This window comes from Erpetoichthys calabaricus, chromosome 8 (genome assembly GCF_900747795.2).
Source record: "Erpetoichthys calabaricus chromosome 8, fErpCal1.3, whole genome shotgun sequence".
In the NCBI taxonomy this organism is placed as follows: domain Eukaryota; kingdom Metazoa; phylum Chordata; class Cladistia; order Polypteriformes; family Polypteridae; genus Erpetoichthys; species Erpetoichthys calabaricus.
In genome coordinates this window covers 110,993,607-111,018,863 of record NC_041401.2, presented here as the reverse complement: position 1 = coordinate 111,018,863, position 25,257 = coordinate 110,993,607, and the positions used below count along the sequence as shown (strand labels likewise).

The following is a 25,257-nucleotide window of genomic DNA, read 5'->3' as shown; positions in this document are numbered from 1 at the left end:
TCATTGGAGGGGTTCAAACCTTAAACCCCCAAGGCAGAACTGAAAAGGTCAGGCTGCACATATGTACACTTAAGCAAAAGTATGCCTGGAACACCACTGGGTCAAATGATCTGTCCCAGCATCCTGAAAACAAGCTAGTGGCAAAGAAAATTTCACTTACTCTGAAAATAAATATTTTTCTAGACTAGGGGGCAAAGCCCCCTGCTCGCTTTGCTCACCCACCCACTAACCCTGCACCAAAGGGCGAGTGAAGTGCCAGCCACTTCGCTTCTCAGCCGCTGGCGTTGTGAAGAGGGGGGCTGAACGCGCCCTAAGGAGATGCGTTCTGTCCTCCGAAACGCCCTATTAAATGGTGATACAATGGGAAACAAATACATTTTTTTTACCTCCTCTTTGCTCGATCAGCTGTTGGCTTGCTGCTGCTGTGCTGCATGATCTATAAATGTGCTTTGAACATTTAAAAGACTGTACAGCAGCTGTCCTTTTGTCTCACTGCCTGGTTTTGCGGGACGTTAAAGTGTCTCCTAGAAAATCACATCTCTTCTCCTTCCAAGCCTTCCAAGATTTTTTTTAATAATAGAGAGATAAGAAATTACATTGACCATATGGGAAAATTGGAAAAAAAAATATTATGACAACTAAGTTGATTTTGCTATCGACATTTTAACAAAATATTAAATTACCGAAGCATGTTTAAGACTTCGTTTATTTTTTGCATAACAGCACTAGCTGGGGGAGAATGCCCCATTTTGTCCTTAATGTACTGGAGCCACTGGTGCTACACTAGACCTAGTGACAAAGCCAGAGGGGTAGACAAAAATGTTGTTGCACATCTGATCACAACGATGTCAATCTCCAAGAGGGACTCCCTACCCATTCGTAGATTTCACATGCAATCTTCAAGGGGTACATCCGCTTCTTTGTCGATTATAATTTGAGATCTGAACGTGTAAAAATAATTTTGGATATCTCTTTTTGGGTGCTGGCAACCGAGTCTGCCTAAGAGCACAATGTTAAACCAGCTCTACGTCAACGCCAAGCCAGCCCTGCAACCAATCAGGGAAAGCATCCACTGCAACCGATCATTCCCTTGGAAACCGGAAACCATCTACAGCAATCGATCACTTCCCCAAAATAATCCACCACAAGTAATCACCCCTCCCGAAAATTATTCGCTGCCTGATAAAGCATCCACTGTAACTCATCACCCAAACTATCCACGTCAACCAATCAATCAACCACACCACCGAAAACATTCTTTGCAACTGAGCACCTCCGGTAAGGAACCATCCTCTGCCATCAACTACCCCAACACATTAAGGATAGCGGGTTTGGGTTTGAGCGGGACACTAACGAGCTTGCTCCTCCCAGTTCAAACCCCTTCCTTCGCCAATGATTGTATTAACCCTGAATACGATGTAAAAACACCTGTCGCAAACGATTGTCAAGATCACGTTCCATACTTGTGCGCGTACGCAACTGTACGCAGAATGTACGTGAGGACGGCACACGTTAGGACCCAGAGCAGTAGCTGAAGCACCAGTGCAGATTGCCGAGTCATGGATGATCCAAAACACTGAGCTCCCGGCGAGTGGTTACAGCCAGAGGTCACAGTTGTTACTACCACACAGTAGTGTTTTTGGAGCGCTGTTTTAGATTTTTAACCCCGAAAGCAGAAAATTATTTTTGTTGTAAAAAAGGTGAGTATACGCCGACCTGCAAATGTGTAGCTTTTTGTCACTTAAATTAGCGTAACAAACTATGAAGGACACACTTGTATGGGTGTGAGCGACTTGGACGGAGCGGTGCACGAACCGACCGGTCCGGATCCAGGCAGTCTCCAGTGTGATTTGGCGCTGGGTTCGCCGTGTATCGGCGCATATCTTTTCACAGTTCAGTCGAAAAATCGTGTCTTTTTACTGTCGTTCCGTAACTTGTATCTGCTATATCATGAATTTTGATATATTGAAAACCTTCGTGCTTCAGTATGGGTCTGCAGTCAGTTCTGTTGTTTTAGATTCTGTTTTCTACAGCCACGTGCACCTCCAGTCCTGCGTTATACTGTACCATTAATATACTGTATGTGTGTTTCTTGCACGTACTACACATATCGTGGTAATGCTGATGAATGATTTGTAGGCTTTAAGTTTATGAGCAGACTATACGTTGTATCTATAATTCAGATATTAATGTAACGTTATTAACACACTTTTTTTGTATGAACTTTAATTTCCTAACTCGATCATTTAAATTCAGTCTTGCTGGAAACCGGAAATTATTCCAGCAGTGGACCACCCTTGTTCCCACATACCGATTCGTTTTGAATTCGCCAGTGTTCATAACGCAGACGTCTTCCGTCTTCAGAACTTGGAGGACAAAACGCACAGGAAAAAGGTTGCGAATATACAGACAGCAAGCGGGCTGGAATTTAAACCCAGTTACCTGAATTATCAGTAAATTCTTAATGCCAACATATAGGTATTATTTTAAAAAAAAAATCTTAAGTGCATATAGGTATTATTTAAAAAAAAAATCTTAAGTGTTTGCCACAGTCGTTATTCTGACATACCATTCTCAAATCCACTTAATGATAGGGATACAGGGGGCTCAGAGCCCATTTGAGTGATATAAAAGGCAGGGTTTAGCCCACTCCCACTCCCACTCACACACACAAAACACTTGAAATCACAGATCAGCCAGACCAGCACATCAGCCTGCTTACCTAGAGGAGAACCTATGCAGACACTGGGGAGGACATGCAGAGTCCACACAAACAGACAAGGAATTTGAACAGAGAACTCTGGAGCGCTGAGATGGTAGGTGTACCCACTGCATCTCCTTTGGTACAGTATTTGAAACATAAAATACATACCTGCTATAGTACAGTATAAAACTTTGAGGTAATTCATGATAGGGTTACAGGGGGTTTTGAGCATATCCAAGCAACATAAAAGGCAGGGTTCAGCAAAGGGCCACTCACACACACACATACACACACTTGAATCAGTGTAACCAGCACATCTCTGGGGACGTGTGGGGGGAACCAGATTACCTGGAGGGGAACCAACGCAGTCATTGGGAGGACATGCAGACTCCACACAAATAGAGGTTCAGAGGGCTTCGGAGATGTTCTGCGTATTGTGGCATTATAAAATTCAGCTACTTGCAAATTTAGTATGTGAGTCCGGAAAAAAAGATGATTTAGAATATGCATGATGGTACAGCAGTTAGCAATGCTGTCCCAAAACAACAGTTTCCTGTCCAGTCACTAAGTGGTGCTTGCACGGTTCCTCCATGTTCATGCTGGGGTTTCTTCAACTTCTGTGGTTTCCTATTTTATCTAATAGATGTTTAGATTAGGTTGATTGGTCTTTGACTTTACTTATGTATCTTTTTCTCTAAAACATTATCATTCTCTTCAAGGGCAACCAAACAGTTTTGTCTATGTAATGTACAGCAGGGCCTTAAATACTGTAGGTCATTCAGGTGGTCAGTGACCTTTTCAGAATGTAATTGTGATCTTTCATTTATTCCTTATATTCACAGTTTGCTTCTTTGTGTTTCTTTTTCAGCATACAGTCCTGTGTGATGGCTGTGCTTGGAAGCTATTGTGAGGCCAATGCCTCTATTTCTGAGGTGTGGATCCAGTCTGGCCTATCTCCCTGCTTCTTCTTTACTCTGTTGCCCATACTCCTCTTGACTGTTTCCCTCCTTTTTGGTACTTTCCACTGCATTTGCTATAGAAAGTATGGAACTGCAATGGAGCCCAAGTACATCCCTCGCTCACAGTTATATAAATTACAGCTTGGGTTGTCTGCCATCTTACAGGTTCAGTTTGTTGGGGGTTTGTTGTGGCAGACAATAAGCCCTGGTGTGCTCCCTGGATTTGTCATCTTGTATGGCTGCCTTTCAGTTGTTGGATGGACTTGTGCAATCATCTTGCTTCAAGTGGAGAGGAATCGAGTCATGATGCTGGATCGAACTAGAGGCCACAGTGTTATACTCTTGCTGTTTTGGAGCTTGGCATTTGCTGGGGAGAACCTGAGTTTTATATCTTGGAGTAGCCCACTGTGGTGGTGGAGTTTGGAAACTACAGTAAAAAAGGTATGTATTTTATTTCGCATTGTATCCATATTCCATTCCCAACCATTAGGCACACACATGGAAGTCATTTTCACTTGCTATACTGCCTGTTTATTTCTTGAGCAATAGCTAACGACCTTTAGTTACACCTTTGCATACAGATTACTTTCAGTTTGTATGTTTATTATACATATGGAGGTCCATTTTTTTGTATTTGCACCTTCTGGTGCATGTCGTTATTTACATCTGAGTACTGGCACAAGACATCCATAACTTTTAGTTTATAAGCATGTACAGAATATCACTACCAGGAACTAACAATTGGCATGTTGTGTAAAGTACAATAAACTTTGAACTATAACATAAGTAATGCATATGGCAATTGTTATGGTAATTTGGTATAATAACGATGTGTTAAATAAATTATGTTCCCTTTTCATACTATACTTTCTGGAAACCTTCAAAAAAAAATGCTATTAATGTTTATAACACTGAGTGTAAGTAAATGGGAGTAACAATGGAAACCAACCATTGCGAAGTGCATTTAAGGCTGAAGCCACAGACCGCTTATTTATGCAGAGACTTGGGGAAGCAGGAACAAGCTCTACTCTACTAACTCGTATAGTTGAAGCAGAAACCTTGTCTGTCAGGGATTAACAGCAGGATGTAGGTTTGACCTCTCGTAGTTCATGTAGTGAGGATGGGCCAGTGACGAAGAGACACAACGATAAGATTTAAGATAACAAAAAGAGTGAGGTGCATGTTTGATCTAATCTAAAAATGTCCAAGTGCAGATTAGATGTCTCCAATCAAAAAACAATTCCATAAAAACCAGAGCTTGTCCTTCAGTCAATAAATAGAACTATAAATAAATAACATCAATAAAAAGCAATTGAAAGGATATCCGTACCATTCATAGAGCACCAGTCCCTAAGCCTTTAAATGCATTCCATCCACTGACGTGTCTTGTTGGATACTTTGCCCATTTACTATCAAGGCTTTCAAATGACTCTGTGCTTGCACTGTCAACTCTGTCCTTCTGCACTCACTTACTTGCACCTGTCTACAGTCCTTACTCTGATGATTGCTGCGTCCAGTCTGTTCCTAATCAGCAGGCATGGTCTTTGTCCAGAAACTTGGACTCTGGACTGTCCGTGTGTCAACTCATGTTGGTACCCGCAGGATGATACCCAGTCCAAAATATCTCCCCTGTCCTCTAGCTTAAGCAGGGAAGGATCAGCCCTGCTATCTACAAGAATTAAATCTTCAGTCAGGAGACCACTGCACACACCACACAGCCTCGCCTTTCATTTCTCTGTCCGTCTAGCCTTAATTCAACCTCTCTTTGTAATCCCAATTTCCTCAACTGGAGCTCCCAGTCTCTTGTCACCTGTATCACTCTCGAACTCCAAAAACTGACCAAACTTGAACTTTCACCTTCTCTATAACTTTACTGTACACAGCCCACTTATCTTAGGTAAAACAGGTGCTGCATTAACTCACATGTTTAGCCACTAACGAGGAAAAGCAGCCTGGATCACTAATCCTCACGTGAATAGTTAACTATCAATCTACCCTTTAGTGTCCATTCAAACTTCCTGCTCCCCTACACTGTCAAAGAAAGGCCACTTTTCTAAAACCAAAATGAAATTGAGAAAAGGTAATCAGTCACAGATGCCTAGACAATCCATGTCACATTGGCAACCATTAAGTGATATCTGGATGAGATATTGGGATATCTTAGCTATTAGCTAAATTAACAAGCTTGACTGACTGAAGAGTCTCCTCTGATTAGTCAATTTTCTTATTGTCTTATGTATTTTTCAAATGGGTTCGGGGGTTCGGAGGGGGTTTTTGCAAAGTAACATGTCAGTCTGTGGAGTTTATTATTTTGACCAGTTGCTTACCATATGGTACCTTCATGAGAGAAGCCAAATCCTGTCATTCCTTCTAATGCCCTCTAATAAATGTACACTGCTGCTGTGAAAAGCTCAGTTTCTGTATCATTTTATATTTTTTTGTAGCAAGCTTGATTAAATGTTTTTGTAGGTTGCACTGATGTATACAGGAGACTGTTAACAGGATAAAGGTATTATTTGGAGCATTTCTTTCATTTGTTTAGTTTGTGAATTGCAAAGTGAGAAAACACATAATCTTCAAATGTGAAGAAAGTTATTGCCAACTTCTTGAACTCGGACCACTTAAAAGATCTGAAGTTAACTGTTTGAATACTTTGGTTAACAGTTTGGCCACTGGACCTGTTAGTGTGCAGTTTCTAGACACACATTGTGCCACAATCAATAGAGGTTCTGGAACACTTCTAGAAAAACATTCTTGCATGTGTTCATTAGTGTGGAAAGTCGTATTATTATATTTTATGATATTATTCTCTGAAGCTCGACCAGATAATATTGCCTAAACAGAAGAAATTTGGTGCTGTAGTCAGTCTTCCCAGCAGAGGATTATGTTCCAACATTTCTCCATGGGCAACTTGTTTTGTCATAAAAAGTCTATGTACAAGAATCTTCAGTTTGGGTTAAGTTTAGCTCAGGTTAACGTTCATAACTTGACCATTATAAAGGGACTAGGTAAAAATGTGATCCATTTCATACAAGCATGGAGTTTCCTCCCTGAACAGAGCATCTTTGGTTTCCTATAATGTATCTGGGCCATGCTGAGGAATTGCAGAACAATATTCTCTAGACCAGTGGTTTCCAAAGTTGACTGGGCTCCGACCCACCTAACAAAAACTGCCAAATTCGGGACCCACCTCTTAGCCGTCTTAAAAAGGGGGCATAAAATATTGGTAACGCTCAGATTCCCTAGTAGCAAGTCGCGGAACTACTTAATGGTGTCTTATTTGTTCGGGCTGTTTATTTTGTTTAAAGTATTTTTTCATTTGACATTAATTTGTTATCATCACAGACAACATATATTGTACTTTAGCTCACAAACAGTCACTATGGAAATTTAAGCATCACCAATATGAATGAAGGACTTTTCAAATAAGAAAAAAAACAACTTTAAGTTGCAATTTTTTATTACTTAAATACCTACAAGGACTGTTATTTCAATGAGAAGGGTGTATTTGTTTCCTATTTTTTGTCATTACAGCTTTAGCATCAACTTCAATTTTAGTTACTTTTAATCGCAGTGAGTTTGATACGTCCAATTTATTTCGGTATTTAGTTTTAATGCTGATCATAGCCGAAAATCCGGCCTCACATACATATGAGGTACTGAAGGGGAGGAGGACTTTTATAGCTTCATCAAACAGGCAAGGATAGTTCCCAGCAACTGAGAGCCAGAATTTCGTTAACTGCTTGCGATTGAAACTATTTTTCAGTGACGTATCTTCTGATAAATCAATGAGTTCTTCAGTTGCTTTTGTTGATATACTACTTGGTAGGCGGTCTTGAAATGGGTTACAAATCCAATTCAACGAGTCGAGCTTTTTCATCTCTTCCCCGAAATAGGCATCAAAGTTATTTTTTAACAATGATAAAAGAGTGGAAATTGCAGACAGTATGTTCGTCTTTGGCTGCACTTGGTTTTCTATAATAAAAGTTTCAAGAGTTTCAAAACAATCATACTTGCCATCCTCAATACAACTTTTCCACAACATAAGCTTTTTCATAAACGCTCGAATTCTATCGTGAACTGCAAAAATGTCTGATTCGTTTGAACCTTGCAAATGCAAATTGAGTTCGTTTAATTTCGAAAAAATATCAGCCAAGTATGTGAGCTTGAGAATGAATTCTTTGTCCAGTAGACATTCAATATATTCAGTTTTTCCTTCCAAGTAAATTGTAACTTCATTGCGTAATTCCACTAATCGTGTCAGTACTTTCCCCCTGGATAACCAACGTACCTCCGTATGCAGAAGAAGAGATGTATGAAGACTACCCATTTCTTCACACAGCTTTTGAAATAAACGTGCTTGTAAGGGTTTTGTTTTAATATAATTTACAATTTTCACAGCTGTATTTAGTACTGTTTTGAAATCATTAGGTAATGCTTTTGAAACCAGTGCTTCTCTGTGAAGGCTACAGTGTGTCCACAAAGCACAGGGGCTTTGTTTAAGAACTCTTGTAACGACACTGCTGTTTTTCCCGCACATAGCCCGCGCACCGTCAGTGCATATACCGAAACAGTTCTTCCACTGTAAACCTTTCTCTTTTATATAGGAATCAATTGCATTGAAAATTTCCTCGGCCGTTCCACGACTAATTGGCTTGCAGAACAAGATATCTTCATGCGTGTCGTTTTGCCATATATAACGCACAAAAGCAAGTAGTTGAGATAGGCCTTGCACGTCAGTAGACTCATCTAGTTGTAGTGTATAATATTTACTACAAGCTACCCTCCGGATTAATTCGTCCTCTGCCCATTCAGCCATTTCGTCGATTCGTCGTGCAACAGTATTATTGGACAGTGGTATGCGCTCGATTTCCTTTACTTCTTTTTCTCCAAACATCGCTCCAACAGCATCTTTAATTGATGGTAACACTAAATCTTCGCCAATGGTATGAGGCTTTCCTGCTCTGGCGATCCTTAAGCTAATGAGGTACGAGGCATATACAGCATTTTCATTAATATTAATGAAATGTGAAACAATATTTTTTGAAGATTTCATATCCAACAATTTTCTTTGAAAAAAATCTACTGGCTTATTCGTAAAATGGGAATGCTTTGTTTCTATATGACGCGTCAACTTACTTGGGCGCATACTTTCGTTCGCTAATATTTCGTAGCAAATCACGCATTGAGGATGCGGATCTGTCGTATCATGATTCCAAGTGAATCCTAGTTTTAGATATTCAGGGTCATATTTTCTTACAACTTTCCGTCGTTTCGATTCATGTGAACTCGTTGAGGGAGCTTGGAAGTCAGCCTCAGTGCAACTTTTGTCATTTATAAGAACATCTTCTGTCTTTTCATCACAATCAACCGGCGGCGGCGACGTAGGTTTTGCTATCCGTTTCAACCACTTTTCCATTATTATATTCAAACGTTAATAATTGTTTTTAAAAAGATTATAAGGGCGTACGCTAACGAACACAACACAACGCGATAAAGAATGTCACAAAAACAAAAGACCTCCGGCTGTTAGCCCGATCGGTCGGAATATCGTCTTATGTTTCAGGGCCCACTCAATATTCGCTTGCGACCCATAGTTTGGGAAATGCTGCTCTAGACAAAAGTAGAAACTTTTTTTTTTTTTTTTTTTTTTTTTTGTAATGTAGGTCTACTTTTGGTTGTAGAGATGCTAGTAATGCACTGCAGAGCAAAAAAACAAGCACCACATAACATCACTAAGGGGTGATACCATCCTGGTTTAGGGATGTTTGCCAACTTAGCAACTTGCCATTGTTGTTGGAACCATTGAGTTCTGCAGTGCTTTGAAGAGTTCTTTGGGAGAATGACAGACCATCTGTTTGTGAGCTGAAGGTAAAGTGCAGTAATGATTTGAATCGTACAAGTGAGTTTACATTGAAATGGTTAAAGAAGAAAAGTAATTTAAAATTTTTGCATGTCCTAGGCAAAACTCCACAGAAATGTCAGAACATGAGATTAGCTATTAATGTTCAAAAATCCCAAAATTATTTGAAACATTTCTTTAAAGAATAGGAGTAATACAAAACTCCTTCACTGTACAGAAGGAAATAGCCAGACAATTGTCCTAGATGGCCAGGACTATGACTTATCTCATTCTGTTTTGGTCTTTGCATTTTAACCAACTGTTGACACCCCAGGGGTTTATTTTATCTGGGGATGCTGCTGACAGGAGTTTTTGTGTTCCTTTTGCTCTATTGATAACTAGTGATAGCGCAACAATTATGTTTACGGACAGATATTATTAGACTCCGTTGATCATATTGGACTGCTTTTGTCTTACTAAGTGTTTAAACAAATCTATGTTTGCATGTGTATTCATTATGTATTCAGTAGTTTGGAAAATTTGTAATTGAGCCTGCATTCAGAGAAGAGCACTATACTGAAATAAACTGAATATTGAAATCATTACCTAGAGGAAATATCTGATTAGTCATAAAGGTAGTGCACAGAGTTATCGAGTCAGAGGTGGTCAGTGTGTTTTATACAGGGTTTTGGATAAGTTTAAAAAAATAATTGAAAAACAGTATCAACATTGGCTGCTTATGTTCATTTTGGCATCCCTTTTATTTAATATTATGAGGGTAAATCAAAAAGTAAAGGCAGTTTGAAAATTAAGCGGTAACCCATCATAAACATGTTGTTATGGTGTCCGCTTGTATCTGTTGGTGTAGTTTAAAGATACACAGCGCAGAGCTCTGATGTTAGTCTAGTTGAAGTCAAGCTCAAATGAACATGGATGCTCTACTGTGGGGTTTCCACCACTGCTGAACAACATGCCGTAGTGAGATTTCTTTGGGCAGAGGGAGTGAAACCTGCTGAAATTCGCTAAAGGATGTTGGCTCAGTACAAAAGTGAAAGCAGCATGACTCAAGGAAATGTTTATGAATGGGTTAGAATTTTAAAGTGGGAAGAACAAGTGTAACTGACAGAGCTTAATCAGGCTGACCATCAACATTACGCACACAGACCCACATGGATATGGCAAATGCCTTCGTCATAGAAAACCGATGAGTTATGTTGTCCGCACCAATCTGGATGTAAGCTATGGATCTGTACATGCCATAGTGCATGGTGACTTGGGATACTGTAAAGTTTGCACTAGATGGCTACACAAACAGCTTACTGATATGCACATGGCAGCAGCATTCAGTGAATTTCTGGAGGTTTCACTCCCTTCATCAGTTATTACAAGAATCAGGTGTCACATTTTTTCAACAGAGTCATATGCACTGTATATAAATAACAGTGATAATAGTGCAGTTACATTAACTGGTAGCCTACGGTATGCTTTTTAACAAAACGTATCACTGTCATGTATCTAAACACACACTTAACAGGCTTATTGTGGCTCAGTAGTTTTCATAGGCAGCAGAGTCCAATTCAAGTGATTAAAAACTGTTGTAGGCAGTTTGAGTAATTGTAGTTCTGAAAAATAACATTTTTTTAATAGAAGTACACAGTGAAGAGTTAAAATCTCTATTGAAATCTCAAGATAAACTTTTAACAAGTTCAGACCATGATGGAGAGCAGGTCTGCCCATAAATTATAGTGTGAGCAAAATATTTTCATTTTCTAAACCGCTTTATCATAAACAGTGTTGCTTAGCTAATCCCAGCCAGCACAGGGCTCAAGGCAGGAATAAACCCTTGACAGGGCACAAGTCCATTGCAGGGTGAACACACATACGCATGCCAGGGCCAATTTAGTATTGCTAATCCATCTAAGTTGCATATCTTTGGACACAGGGAGAACATGCAAACTCCATGCAGGGAGGATCTGGGGTGTGAACCGTGGTGTCCTTATTGTGAGGCAGCAGTGGTAGCACTGCACCATCATGCCATCCTGAGCAAAATATGGTATTGTTTAAATGTGCAGATGATGCAGCTGTGTGTGTTTTAGTGTAACATAAATGCAGAGTACACATTTGTTAGCTCTGTGCTGTGCTTACCAATCCATGGTGACATAATTCCTTTCCTTTTACATTAATTTCTAGTTAAGTAACTTTTTGTATTACCTCAAGCAGTAAGAGAAGTGAGCTTGTGTACCAGCGGTTTGTGAGTGTGCGCCCCTCCCATGTGACTTACCTGTACTGGGGATTTGTTTTGTCATCAAAAGCAGTTATCAGGCAAGTAAAAGAGGATAATCTATAAAGTATACAGGCTGAAGTGACCTATTTCAAGTTATATTTGATTCATTAGACTAATCCATAATTAAAGTCACACAGAACATATCATAGTGTTTGACAGTTTTTTGGACAAGTTTTTGAAATTGCCAGTGATTTTCAGTTGGAAATTTTGAAATTTCAAAAATATGTACAGTGTACTCTATTTATGATATTTCAACAAAAATTTAATTTTCTTGAATAACAATTGTGCTAAATTTCAACAAAATTATTGTCATGTAAACAGTCAAACATGGCAACTGCTCTAGATGCTTTTTGCATTATTTACAAATACACCTAAAAAAACAGTAAGAAGGTGAATGGAAATGCATTAAAACAACTTTAAAAAAGATATCTTTTTTTTTTAAACTGTGAACATATAGCGGTTTCAGCTTTCTTAAAAGATATAAAAAAATTCTATCTACATTATCACCATGTAAAGATGTAGTGTGTTGTAAAAGGATAAACACAAGAAAAGAATGTTTCCATTGGCATGTTGTATCAGTAAACCTTATGATTGTAAGGAAATAAAGTTGTACAGTGTCCATTGTATTTCAGAACAGCCATCCATCCATTCATTTTCCAGCCCGCTGAATCCGAACACAGGGTCACGGGGGGTCTGCTTGAGCCAATCCCAGCCAACACAGGGCACAAGGCAAGAACCAATCCCGGGCAGGGTGATTCACATGAAGCCTTTTCATTGTCCATTTTTTGAACGTGTACAAACTTGCTTCTTATTTTATAATTAAAATGTAATGAAAATGCATTACAAAAATGTTAACCAGTATATCAGATATGTTTCCTCACTAATTTCTGGTTCTGATGCAGGTTATAGGTAGAATATGAGCATTTTGCAGAAATTAGGATAGCCTGGAGAATTCAAATTGTTAATAAATAATAAGATTATTTTTTCTATGGAACAAGATATTTGATGTCCTGCGGTGGGTTGGCACCCTGCCCGGGATTGGTTCCTGCCTTGTGCCCTGTGTTGGCTGGTATTGGCTCCAGCAGACCCCCGTGACCCTGTGTTCAGATTCAGCGGGTTGGAAAATGGATGGATGGACAAGATATTTGAAATGGCACATCGTATTCAGGTGTAAGTCTTTGTCATAGTGTACTTTTCAAAAGCATCAAAAATGTCATTATTCAAGCTAAAATAAGTTAGACCTTTAAAAATATCATAGTTGTAAACAGTTGTAAGCAATACAGTATATCAAATACTGAAAAATGTTCTTTAGTGAACAAACATTTTAGTATAGAAATAATAAGAGATTTAAATATTTAACTAGGGTAGATAGGAATTGTAGTCTAATAATGAGTGATGATACAGTATTAGTGTGGGAACATTTTTACACTGCACATGCAGAGTAATATGTATCTATGTGTTATACATTTATCTGCATGGTAAATTGTGAAAAGTTTAACAATGTTTATCTTAAATATCAGTAGTTTTTGTAATAAGAAACAACTTCAAAATGTCTCAAATAGGTAGAGTATTAAAAATTAAGAATGTTCCCAAACTTTGGTTTCTTCCTGTGAATCCTAATTATTTAAAATATTTTATTTGTAATAAAAACTATAATAATGTTAATAAAACTGATTGGTTTCTGTTGTGTGCAAGGCAACCTAGCTGGTTCAGGACATCAATAATTAAAGTTTTAAGAAAAGCAAACCTTTCACAACAAATATTTTGGCTTATTGTCTTTCCAAAGCATTTTTTTGTAAATAGCCTTTACAAAAAAAGAATTAAAATAATCGGCATCAATTGAAGTACATGTACTTGGAAAACATGAAAGGCATTCTTTGTGTTGCAAACTGACACATCTAAAGTCTTGCTTTATTTAATGTTTTTTTGTGTGCCAGTTCCTATTTGTTTTACGTCGTGTTGCATGGATTTTAGTTTTTTCCGTTTTTATTTTGTATTTTTAATTTTTGATATGCAGCCGGTAAGCAACTTTTCTTGCATTAAAAATATTCCTAAAGGCAGGCCAAGGGGAACAGAAAAGCAGCAATACTAACCCTAGCTCTGGGAAGTCCTGTAAAGTAGGAGCCCTAGCATGACTCAGCAAAACACTATCAGATTGAAAAAGATGGTGCCTGTGAGAAAATGTACACTAATAAATAGCACTTTTCATAGCATTAGCCTGGCAGCTTTTTAGCATGACACTTTTTCCATTTAGTTTGTCATTTTTTGGCTCCCTACTGTACAACTGATTGATTTTTCACAGTTAATTTTAAACTCTGTGATGTACGTAGGATATTAGGATTTTATGTTTGCCCTAAGGCAGAGATCTGTAACTCTGCTGTGTGACTTGTACTTTCATTTTTGTTTCTTATGTGTGTTCATGTAGAACTCAAATATGCCCAGTCTTCTTCAAAACAAAGAAAATTGTTAACCTAGGCGACCAAACTTAAGCAATTCTGATTCTATAACACCTGTCTTGTATTTATCAATAAAGCAGTAATTGGTATGTCTGGATGACAAGTAATATAAGATTATGGAAAAAAGTTAACTACTAAGACAACTGAAGTTGAAAACAATGCATTGAGTAGCATAGTCCTCCTCACAAAAGATGCTAAAAGTGCTTTACAAGGAAATCCATATGTTACACATAAAAAAGCTTGTTTACTTAATTTTGCTGTTCTGGTACCACATATAGGATGTGCTTCATTATTGCTCTCATTGTAGCCTAATTAAGCACTGGCTCCTCTTCAGCTTGTGATGTTAACTGGTGATTCTTAATTGAACCCATTTGAATTAATATGAATGGAACATACTGATTGAGGAAATGGAGAAATACTTGTAAAATTATAAAGGGAACATGGCAGAAACTACAAAACATTTAGAAAATCATGAAGGCAATAGCATACCCTCGGAGGTCACTTTTATCTTCGACACTTAAGGTATACTAACTTAAGCAGTAAAGAGAAATGATCATAATCTTGAGTAGGAGATGCTCCACTCTGAGATTCCTCTCTCTGCATTGCAAAGAGTGAGGTCATCAATACAGGGAAGGAACTACAGTTTGGACTTGTTATTCTCCCATGAATTTAGCCATACAACTTTAGGATTACAGTTTGTCATTCCACTACATAAAGGATACTCTTACCCAAAGCACCTGGGTTACAGACAAGAAAACTCAACAGGTTCCTGGAGCATGTAAATAAGTACTTCCACCACACAAGTGTCACAGTCCAAGGATAGAATGTTATTTTGTAATTGTTTTTCCTTTTTAGGTCCAGTTTGGCCTATGGGTGCTGCGCTACATCTGTACAGCATTGTTATTTGTTCTTGGCCTCTGGGCACCTGGATTGCCACAAAGGCCTTATATGTTGCTGATCAATGAAGATGAACAAGATATAGAACAGGTAAGCTTGGTAGCCATTATCTTGGTATCAAACTAAGTTGGACTTGATATCTTTGAAAAAAGTATTGTTTAAAGCACAATTTAAAATGTAAATATGATTAAAATTGTATTTTGACCTTTGTAGCTGTTCTTGAAAATGACCTTTTAAAGACATCCACAGTCAGAGTAATTTCTGACCATTTTTGTGTTGCCTAATACTGTCTAATGTTTTGTTTTACTGTTACGCCTTATACTAATTTATTGTTTGTGTGAAATGGTACATCTATGGTCAGAAAACAACTTGCTTTGTTACAGAGCAAAGTGAAACTGCTGCAGGTATGAAGAGTATAACGTATGTAATAGGTGAACTGAATATGTAATATGAAATCTATACTTTTTGTGCATTGACATCTGTTTTACCTGAATAAATCTTGCTTACCCTTAAAGTGAACTTCAGTGTAGTAGTTATGAGTATCAGAACCCAGTTTATGTTGCAGTCTTTTATAGAAGATCGTTCAGAGTCGAGGTATTAATTGTGAATTTCCCATTGGGATTAATGAAGTATCTATCTTATCTATCTATCTAGGCTTTGAATTTAAAAATACTAAAATAGATTTAAGTTTATCCTAATATCTGTAATATGAAGGACTTTTCTTATTCCGGGAGAGCCAGCAAGCTTGGGGCTGTCTGATTGAATGAAAAACCCACACAAAGTTGATATCTCTTCCCAATATTTTTCAAACAGTATGAAATCAACTGTTTTAGATTGCTTCTGTTTACTATATATAATCTGTGCTTTATAACATTGAATTCCACCAACTCTGTAAACACAACATTTTACAACATCTTGATAGAGTAAAAAGTTGTATTGGTAATCACTTTTCAAGTTTTGAAACTGCAGATTTTTGGAAGCTTTCTTTCATATAAATCTGTGATATACTGCATATTTATGAGGTGATGCAATTGCTCACACAATATTATCTACAGATAGAAATACTTAAAAAAAAAAAAAAAAAAAAAACCTCCAGCAGTAGTTTTAGTGACTAGTAAACCAGAAGATGGAGGCGGTTTGGGGTGACTTGAATTTATTGAGACTACCCTGCTTAAGTTTACTGTATGTCCTATCATAAATTAGAGTTTCAGTTCAACGCTGAGTGAAATTGTTTTTGCTGTTTGCTAAAGTCGGACAGCAGTATACAGTAATTCAGTGACACTTGTGTCCATGTCAATACTTATCAAAAATATTGAGTGTCTTTGTTAACAAGTGTAATATCCAGCAATAAGACATCATCGAGAATGTTTTAAACTTTTGTATTTGCAGCCCCTTCTTTCAGGCACAGAAAGCAACCGATCCACATGGCAGGATTTTGGAAAGAAAGTGAAGTTATTAGTGCCCTACATGTGGCCAAAGGGTAACATGTTGCTGCAGGGTCTGGTCATCCTCTGCTTGTTGTTATTAGGTGCAGAGAGAGCAATCAATATTTTTGTGCCGGTTTTCTACAAGAACATTGGTAAGTATGTGTCACTCACAGGCTTCTTTCAAATGTTAGAATTTGAATTTGGAATTGCTTTAAACCAACAAGAATCCTGTAATTGTAATGTATACTGCAAGAAAAATAAAAAGAGCAGGTTTTTCCTTAAACTCCCATATCTGCTTAGTCTGCTAAAAATCAGGTAGCAGCATTCCCAAAGAAAAATGCCATACACAGACTGTGATTCACAAAAAGACCCAGTGATTGTTTTCCAGTTTTCCGACTGTTGACAGTGTCAAGTAATTGATTTCCTAAGACTTAGTGTCATACTCATTAAAATGTATACTGCATTTTATTATTTCCCTAAGAGTAATCTGATAGATTTGCTTTACAAATACATTTGAACATTTTTAAAAATTCATTCTAAGCCATTGTTTTCAGTTAATGAGCTGGCAGCTGGAGAAAGTTGGAATACACTGGCCGTTACAGTCTGCATCTATGTGCTTCTGAAATTTCTCCAAGGAGGAGGAGCAGGTAAGTACTTCTTTCAAATGGGTAATTTCAATGTCAGTCTAGCTGCTAAAGTTATTTTTTATTAATGAAGTTAAATCTACCTGTACCACTAAGGAATGATATGTGGGATTGATTTATTTCCTATTAGACCAAATTTCTGTGTATTGTATATCATGGTTTTATTTTCACACACTGAAAAGATATAGAGTAGGTAAATTGTCTCTCAAATGCCTAAAATAGTAACAGGAATTAAACATGCAAAATTGTAACCACTTATTCTCAGTAAATACATTGATTTGACAGCCTTTTTGTGGTGCAGAATTATTTTCATCTTTAATGTCAGATGAAGGCAACATAATTGTTTGGTGGGAGTTTTCTTATATGCATTCGAACCAAATGTTTGGTTACCATATTGTCTCATTTCTTATTATATTTTTATTTTATTAATTTTCATTGTAATCATTCCATACAAACAGATCAATTTATAACCCAACAAAATTGAAGACAAATCAAACCCCACCCCTGAGAAGGAGAGCTTAGCTAAAGGAAAATTGCTTAAGGCTTTTTAATAAGGCAACATTAAACAAAAGAAAGGGAGAAGTAAATATATATGTAAATAAGAGATGGAGAAGGGAGTTAAATGCGGTAATAGTTATTTCTCTTATTCTAAAATAATATTGATTAAATCCTGCCAGGTTTTGAAAAAATTTTGTACAGATCCTCTAACTGAGAATTTGATTTTTTCCAATTTCAAATAATATAAAACATCGGTTTCCCACTGACTTATAAGAGAAGAATTAGGATTCTTCCAATTTAACAAAATAAGTCTGCGTGCCAAAAGTGTAGTGAATGCAATCACCGTTTGCTTGTCCTTCTCCAATTCAAGTCCATCTGGAAGAACACCGAACACAGTTGTTAATGGGTTAGGAGGGATTGTGATACCAAGGCTGTCTGAAAGGCACTTAAAAATTTTTGTCCAAAATGATGTTAGTTTGGTGCAGGCCCAGAACATGTGACCCAGTGAGGCAGGAGCTTGGTTGCAGCGTTCGCAGGTTGGATCCTGCCCTGGAAACATTTTGGACAGTTTTAAGCGAGACAGATGAGCTCGATATATAATTTTTAGTTGAATAATTCTATGCTTTGCACATATAGAACTCGAGTGAATTCTCTGCTTTGCTACCTTCCACTCCTTTTCTGATATATTGATTAAGAGATCTTCTTCCCAATGTCCTCTTGGATCTTTGAAAGGTAGGGACTCTAATAAGATTTTATATATTGCGGAAATATATATATATATATATATATATATATATATATTGTCTCATTTCTAAGATGTTATTTGTTGTAAGATTTATGTTTGAATTACTTAGGAGTTTTTTTTTTTCCTAAAAATAGAATATGAAATGAAAGATTTATGTTAAAAAATTAATTATCTATTAATGTCACCTTTTTTCTGAGAAACATTTTTTAGTATGTGGTTCAGCAAAAAAGTGCTTCTTTCTCCTGGTGCTTGTCTATACAGATTGTAGGTTGAGAATTCTTATTTTATTACTTTCTAATGATATGCTGTTTAATTGATAGGCAAATCTAAATAATCTCAGTATGAATAACTGCATGTTTTCTTCAGTGAGATGAGTTATTATAACATCTAGTTTTGTGTCCTGGATTTTATAGTTTACAACAACGACCAGTGGAGTAATATTTGTCAAGAGTTTATAAAGGGGGAATTTAACCTCTGGAGTCCCTATGACATCAGAAATAACATGATCAGAAAGTTTCCGCATGGATTTTTAAAATATTAACTTCCCTTGTTTTTATGTTAAAATTATTTCTTCACATGCATAGTATAGTGCATCCGGAAAGTGTTCACAGCGCATCACTTTTTCCACATTTTGTTATGTTACAGCCTTATTCCAAAATGGATTAAATTCTTTTTTTTCCTCAGAATTCTACACACAACACCCCATAATGACAAAGTGAAAAAAGTTTACTTGAGAAAAAAGTTTACTGTGAAGAAATAATTTTGATTTGATGAATACCAAACTTACCCTTTAATGAATGACAAATTTTGTTTGTTATAAAGAAAACTAAAAGTTTTCTATATAAAACTACAATGTTCTATGCATTGTGTGTAGTGTGACATTTTAATATTTTTGCATATTGGAAAGGAATTACAACAAATTCATTCAGAATGTCCTTAATCATGGTTTATTACCTTCAGTTACATCGTTTTCATCAGTGCAGTTAGGACTGTGGTTTTCTTTTTTTGGGATCAAATGAATGTATAATTTAGGGTTAGGAGCAATAAAAAATAGTAGGTAATAAAATGAAAGCAGAACGAGACACTAACTCTTTACTCTCCAGCTTGTCTCTAATGGTTTCACTGCGGCGTTGACTTTAATAATGGGAAAGTACCCTGTTTAACTGGAGCCCATTTCTACACAAGTGCTAGAGCTCAGTTTCACTTTAATCACTTAAAACCTTTTTTTTTTTTTTTTTTTTTAATAATTGTTCAGGAAACACTTGGGGTCACACTTGTTGTAAAACAAGCTCACATATTAATTAGCTGTTTTTATAATAAAGCATGAATCAAAAGCAATCAAGTTGTTTTTAATATTTTTGTAGACCAACCACGAGAAGTCAAGCAAAATGACACCTTTTTTGGATCACTAAAATATTGTAATGTTCAAGCTTTCTAGGCAGCTCAAGCCCCTTCTTCAAGCAAGAATCATGATTACTATTACTTCTCATTGCACCCATAATGGCTAACACGATACAACAACCTAACACATGAAGTAAATGTGTTTGACACAAACTTGATTGAGTAAAATAAATTACTCCACAATGGCTTTAAAACTAGATTTTAAATTGCTTATTTAGTGGGGTTATGTTAAATTTCCATTTAGAAGATCAATGACAGAGTTGAAAAGTCAGGTTTAATTACATTGTATTTATAAACAGAAATTGACATTGAAAGGAAGTGTCCATGAAGAATTGTAGTAATATACCAGTACATTATTGTGATTTGTAGCACTGTGACTGGTCCTAAAGAGGATTTAAAATTGTGTTCTGCATCTAAGCCTTCGTGACGGAATACCAGTTAGTTAGCCAGGTGGCACTTAAACAGAAATGGGTTGTGCAAAACATTGTGTCATTGATTAGGCTAAACAGAATCACACAGGCCACTGGAAGGCACAGTATAACCCCGGTACAACATTTTGGGATGCCTCAAGCATATTCAAGAGGACAGCTTTCCTGTACCTCACCAGTATGTTTATTTGGTGCTGGAAAAGTGCAAGACGCCTGTGACCACAAAAAGAAGCTCTATAATTGTAGCCCCAGGGCTTCATCATGTCATCTGGGACCATCAAAGGAATTTCCAGGGTTTATCTTGACGTGAAGATTGGCCAAAGTTTGAAGGCCCATCCAACCTCTGAGCTTGAACTCTAGAGCAGAGTAGTATGCAAGGGCTCATGTGACAGGAGGCTGAGTGGCCAGACCAGTTTAAAAGAGTGTTGGACGGGAGACTGGAGTGTATTTAAGTTGAGTAAAATTACTTTCTCAGGAAGCTGAGACTGGCCCTCTATTGTACCTCGGCTGCTTTTAATCAACGTCTACCATAGTGCAATACAAAGTATCATTTTCTAAGGCCTGATTGTGTGGTATGCCAGCTGCAAAATTACAGAATGGAAGGATCTACACCGTGTGATGAAGGATATGCAACAATTCATCAGGGCAGACCTCCCAAACACGAACACCAACTATGCTAGCCGACTTCGAATGAAGGCTAGCAGCATTATCAGTGACACAACACATCCAGGCCACCATCTGTTTGCCCCACTACCGTTTGGAAAGAGATTTAGGGCAATTGGGTCATGTACTAACAGACTGAGAAATAGCTTTTTGCCTAGAGCTGTGATTTCAGTCACATCTCTCCAAACCCAATATTCATTCTATTTACAGGAACTAATATAAACATAAAATATACAAATGTACATATAGACACATTTTACCTTCACATTTATCACAAATACAAGGAACTTATTCTTAGGCAATGCATATTGACTCTTTAAATACTACTACATAATGTCATTTTGTGTATTACAGTTGAATATGTGCTGCTTTCTTCTTCATTACTTTTTTTCATTACCCAAATAGCCGGAATAATTGTCTTATTGTAGTGTATTTTATTGTTACCTTTTTTCTTTGCTGCACTTGGAAAGTTGTCATCAGAATTTTGTTGTACGAAAGTATAATGACTATAAATAAACTCAAACTCAAAAGTGGGCAGCCTAGAGAGGCATCAGAGTTATTTTTTTCCTATGCTCTGTTGTTTCTTTGTGTTTTACTCTCTTTGTATCTGAATTCTTCACTTTTGTTACATTAAAATCTTGTTCCTGGTTACTTTGATATCTTTGGCCTCTATTCGAGTTTGGAGACACCTTGTGAGTGGCCCTTTAATCTACACTACTATATTTAGATTGCAGTAGAACAAAGCACAGAAGGGCATGGACATACAGTATTATATGAGAAGCTGTTGTGTTTACTTCCATCTTTGCCACAACATACGAAAAGTCTACTGTATGTGGTATGGTGCGATAGAACTTAAGAAGGTCTGAGACAATGCATGCACCAAGAAATTACATTTAGACTAGCCATAGTTTCAGATCATTAAGTTATCACTGCACTCCAGAGACTTGCCTTTGTACCATTTTCATATTCTCTTGTAGCATATGTAAATTTATTCTGGGTACTCTGGTTTCATTCCAGCATCCAAAAGGTAAGTGTGCTAGACTGATTATTGTCTATAAATTGGCCAGTGATTAGTTACTTTGAGTGGCTCCTGCTTTGTGCCTTATGATGCCTGGTTAAGCTTCAGCTTTCTGCAACTCTTTCATGGACTGAAGAGGTTCAGAAAATGTATTTATACTGTAATACATGAAAAACAGGATCATAATTCAAAATCCTCCCTAAAATGTATTTTGCCAGTCCCTACCCAAACCATCATTACAGTTTTGTACATATTTCTGGAACCACTGAATGTTTCTGTTGTACAGCCAAGGGTACCTTGTGCGCCTTTTGCTCAACTAGCAATTGAAATGCTTTGTATAAAAAGTTGAACTGTATTAATATGGAAAGTTTGGAAATATGTTTTTTACTCTGTAGTAGTCAACCACAACAATTACATTTGTTTTTTTTTTACTTTCTCGTATACAAAGTATAAGGAAAGTATTTTAATCGTCCAAAGATTCGATTTGATTTTGATGCATCTCAATGTTTTAGACCTCCCTGATTCCAAAAAAAAACATTTTTGGAATTATGTCTGTGTGTGTGGGTGTGTGTGTATGTATGTAAACACGATAACTTGAGTACGCTTTTACTTGGGTCAGCTAAATTTTGCATACAAGGATTGGGTACAAAACGTTGATTTCTATCAACTTTTGGGCTATTTCCGTTAACTGGAAGTGGTACTTTAATGTTTGTTCATACAGCTGCAGAGTCCTATTTATTCAACTTTACTTTTATAATAATTGTTCAATATATTATTAATTTGATTTGTTGTTGATGGTTTTTTAATGTATATAATTAAAAAATCTAATCATTGTCTTGAGGTTTACTCCTCAGATATCCATCCCCGTATATGAGAATACGAGAAAGTCTAGGGGAGACCTCTCCTGGTTTTTTTTTTTTTTTTACAAAGAAACCAATATTTGGTATACTTTTTAATCCTGTTTTTGTTTCCATTTCATAGGTTCTTCTGGCTTTGTTAGTAACATGCGAACATTTTTGTGGATCAGAGTACAGCAGTTCACCAACCGTGAGGTGCAAGTTCAGTTGTTTGCTCACTTGCATTCGCTTTCTCTTCGTTGGCACCTGGGACGACGCACTGGCGAGGTATTACGAAGCGTTGACCGGGGCACTGCTAGCATCAACTCACTACTTAGGTAATATCTTTTTTTAATTTTATTTAAAAATAGATGTTTGTTTGTATACTATTAATATAAATGTGTGTGAGAGAGATTTTTTACTTGCACTTTTTATTGTTTACCATTTTTGTCCATATGTAATGTAAGAAAGTATAGTGATGGGGTTATAATTTCATTTTGTTGTGCTTGGTGAATTTGGATGTTGACATATTAACACATTTTTACATCAGCCAATCATTTCTGTGTCTTCATCTGTCCTTCCAAGTCTATGTGGGGGATGCACAACTTGTGAATGGTTCAACCCATTGCCAGATTTAAGAATTTCATTACAAAAAAAACATTTATTTTGAATAAAATATTTCATGGGAACCTCCAATATACCAAATAAGATTTGCCGTTATGATCATAAGTGTTACAGAAGCATCTTTTCCAAAAAAGTTTTCATATACAAGGTCTATATGTTTTCTTGTTGGCTTTTTTCAGTGTAAGTATTTCATGTCAGGCATCATTTTACATTGACTGTAAAAAATGTTTGACAGTCTGCAACACTGCAGCTTAATTTATTAGAAAATGTAATGATTGAAAGTGGTGTAAAATAAATACAGAATTCTTTCAAAAAATATATACAGTATATACTACGGGGCTTACCCCATGCTCGCTACGTGCCAGCCACTTCACGTCTCTGCCGCTCGTATTGTGAAGAGGGGGGCTGAATGCATCCCAAGGAGACGCAGTCGCTCCTCTGAAACCCCCTCATAAATGGTAATACAATGGGAAACAAATAGTTTTTTTGGGGGGGTCAGGGCAAGAAAGTTTGACTCTGTTTCTCCAATTTTAGCCACTACACTGGCTACCTGTTACTTTCAAAATTGATTTTAAAATATGGCTGCTGTTTTTTAAATCAATACATGGGGGTATGCTCCCACTTATGTATCTGATTTGTGTTACACACCAGCCATCCAGAGAGCTTAGATCTACCGGTCAGTTGTTTCTTGTTGTCCCTTGTAGTAAATGCAAAACTAAAGGGGCTTTTACAGCTGCTGCACCTCATCTGTGGAATTCATTACCTAATTATATTAAGGAGTCATCTTCAATTTAACTGTTTAAAATGAGGCTGAAGACACATGTCTATTCTCTAGCTTTCTGTGACCTTCAGTGAAAGTGATGGTTTCTGCTTCATAGTCATTTGTGTCGGTTTACTGCTGGTTAGTATTGTGTTTACTGTATTTTATTATATTTATTTTATTTGTATTTATTGTATATTTTATTGTAAAGCACTTTGGCTACAGCATTACTGATGTTGCTTTAAATGTGCTCTATAAATAAATTGACATTGACATTCTAATCTTGAATACTAGAAGCAACCTGAAATAGTTATTTTCCTTTGTTACTGGTTTTGGTTTTGAACCAAGAGTAGTAATTAAGTTTAGGTTTTGTGTTCATGGCTATATTTGTTTTTTTTATTTTGTCAGTTTGTTCATGTTTGGTTAACATAGTTATCCTTTTTTCCCTTTCAGCTACATTGTTTTCAGCATCTTTCCCACAATAGCAGATATTATCATTGCAATCATCTATTTCAGCACATTTTTTAATGCCTGGTTTGGGCTGATTGTGTTTGTCTGCATGGCCCTGTACTTAAGTGAGTATTCTTTTGCAAACCACACATATATAATCTTAATGAATTATGAAGATGTTAGTATATGAACCTTTCAAATTGTAAAGCTTTTTCTTTCATTTATTCTGCAATTACTGCTTATTAGCCTTAGAAGACAATAATCCAACTTGGTTATACCCAAAAAAAGACTGTTAAGCAGATACTGTAGTTATTGTATGGATAAACAGCAGCATGAAGGGGATATTGTTTATTGGCACAAGTATTATTATTTTTGAATCTAGAGTGGCGGTATGACTGAGGCATTTTAGTACCAGGATATAAAGAACTACTGTATATATTTGATCATAAGACAGCATTGATTCTTAGGTACATTTTATATTTATAGATGTGGTTTTAGGAAGAAAAAAGAAAATAATTTCAACACCAGTGTGTACATGTCCAGAAAGTGTCTTGAGCGTATAACATAGGATGTATATTTTGGCTCAGCAGAGGCCGCTGTATGCATCCTTTTTGCAAAATC

The 25,257-nt window shown here is 36.8% G+C and overlaps 1 protein-coding gene across 2 annotated transcripts in view; it reads left to right on the top strand.

The window, feature by feature from the left end:
* Window positions 1–1,086: 1,086 nt before the first annotated feature.
* Window positions 1,087–25,257, top strand: part of abcb6a (ATP-binding cassette, sub-family B (MDR/TAP), member 6a) — a 59,203-nt gene continuing 35,032 nt past the window's right edge. The window contains exons 1-7 of one of the 2 annotated variants that reach the window (XM_051930258.1): window positions 1,087–1,278; window positions 3,573–4,104; window positions 15,101–15,232; window positions 16,532–16,721; window positions 17,124–17,216; window positions 22,948–23,140; window positions 24,640–24,761. In XM_051930258.1, the coding sequence (XP_051786218.1) occupies window positions 3,589–4,104; window positions 15,101–15,232; window positions 16,532–16,721; window positions 17,124–17,216; window positions 22,948–23,140; window positions 24,640–24,761 (1,246 nt within the window). In that variant the 5' untranslated portion in view covers window positions 1,087–1,278; window positions 3,573–3,588. Of the gene's footprint in view, window positions 1,279–1,479; window positions 1,701–3,572; window positions 4,105–15,100; window positions 15,233–16,531; window positions 16,722–17,123; window positions 17,217–22,947; window positions 23,141–24,639; window positions 24,762–25,257 lie in introns of those variants that run through there. The other variant, XM_028807277.2, reaches the window with a different exon arrangement.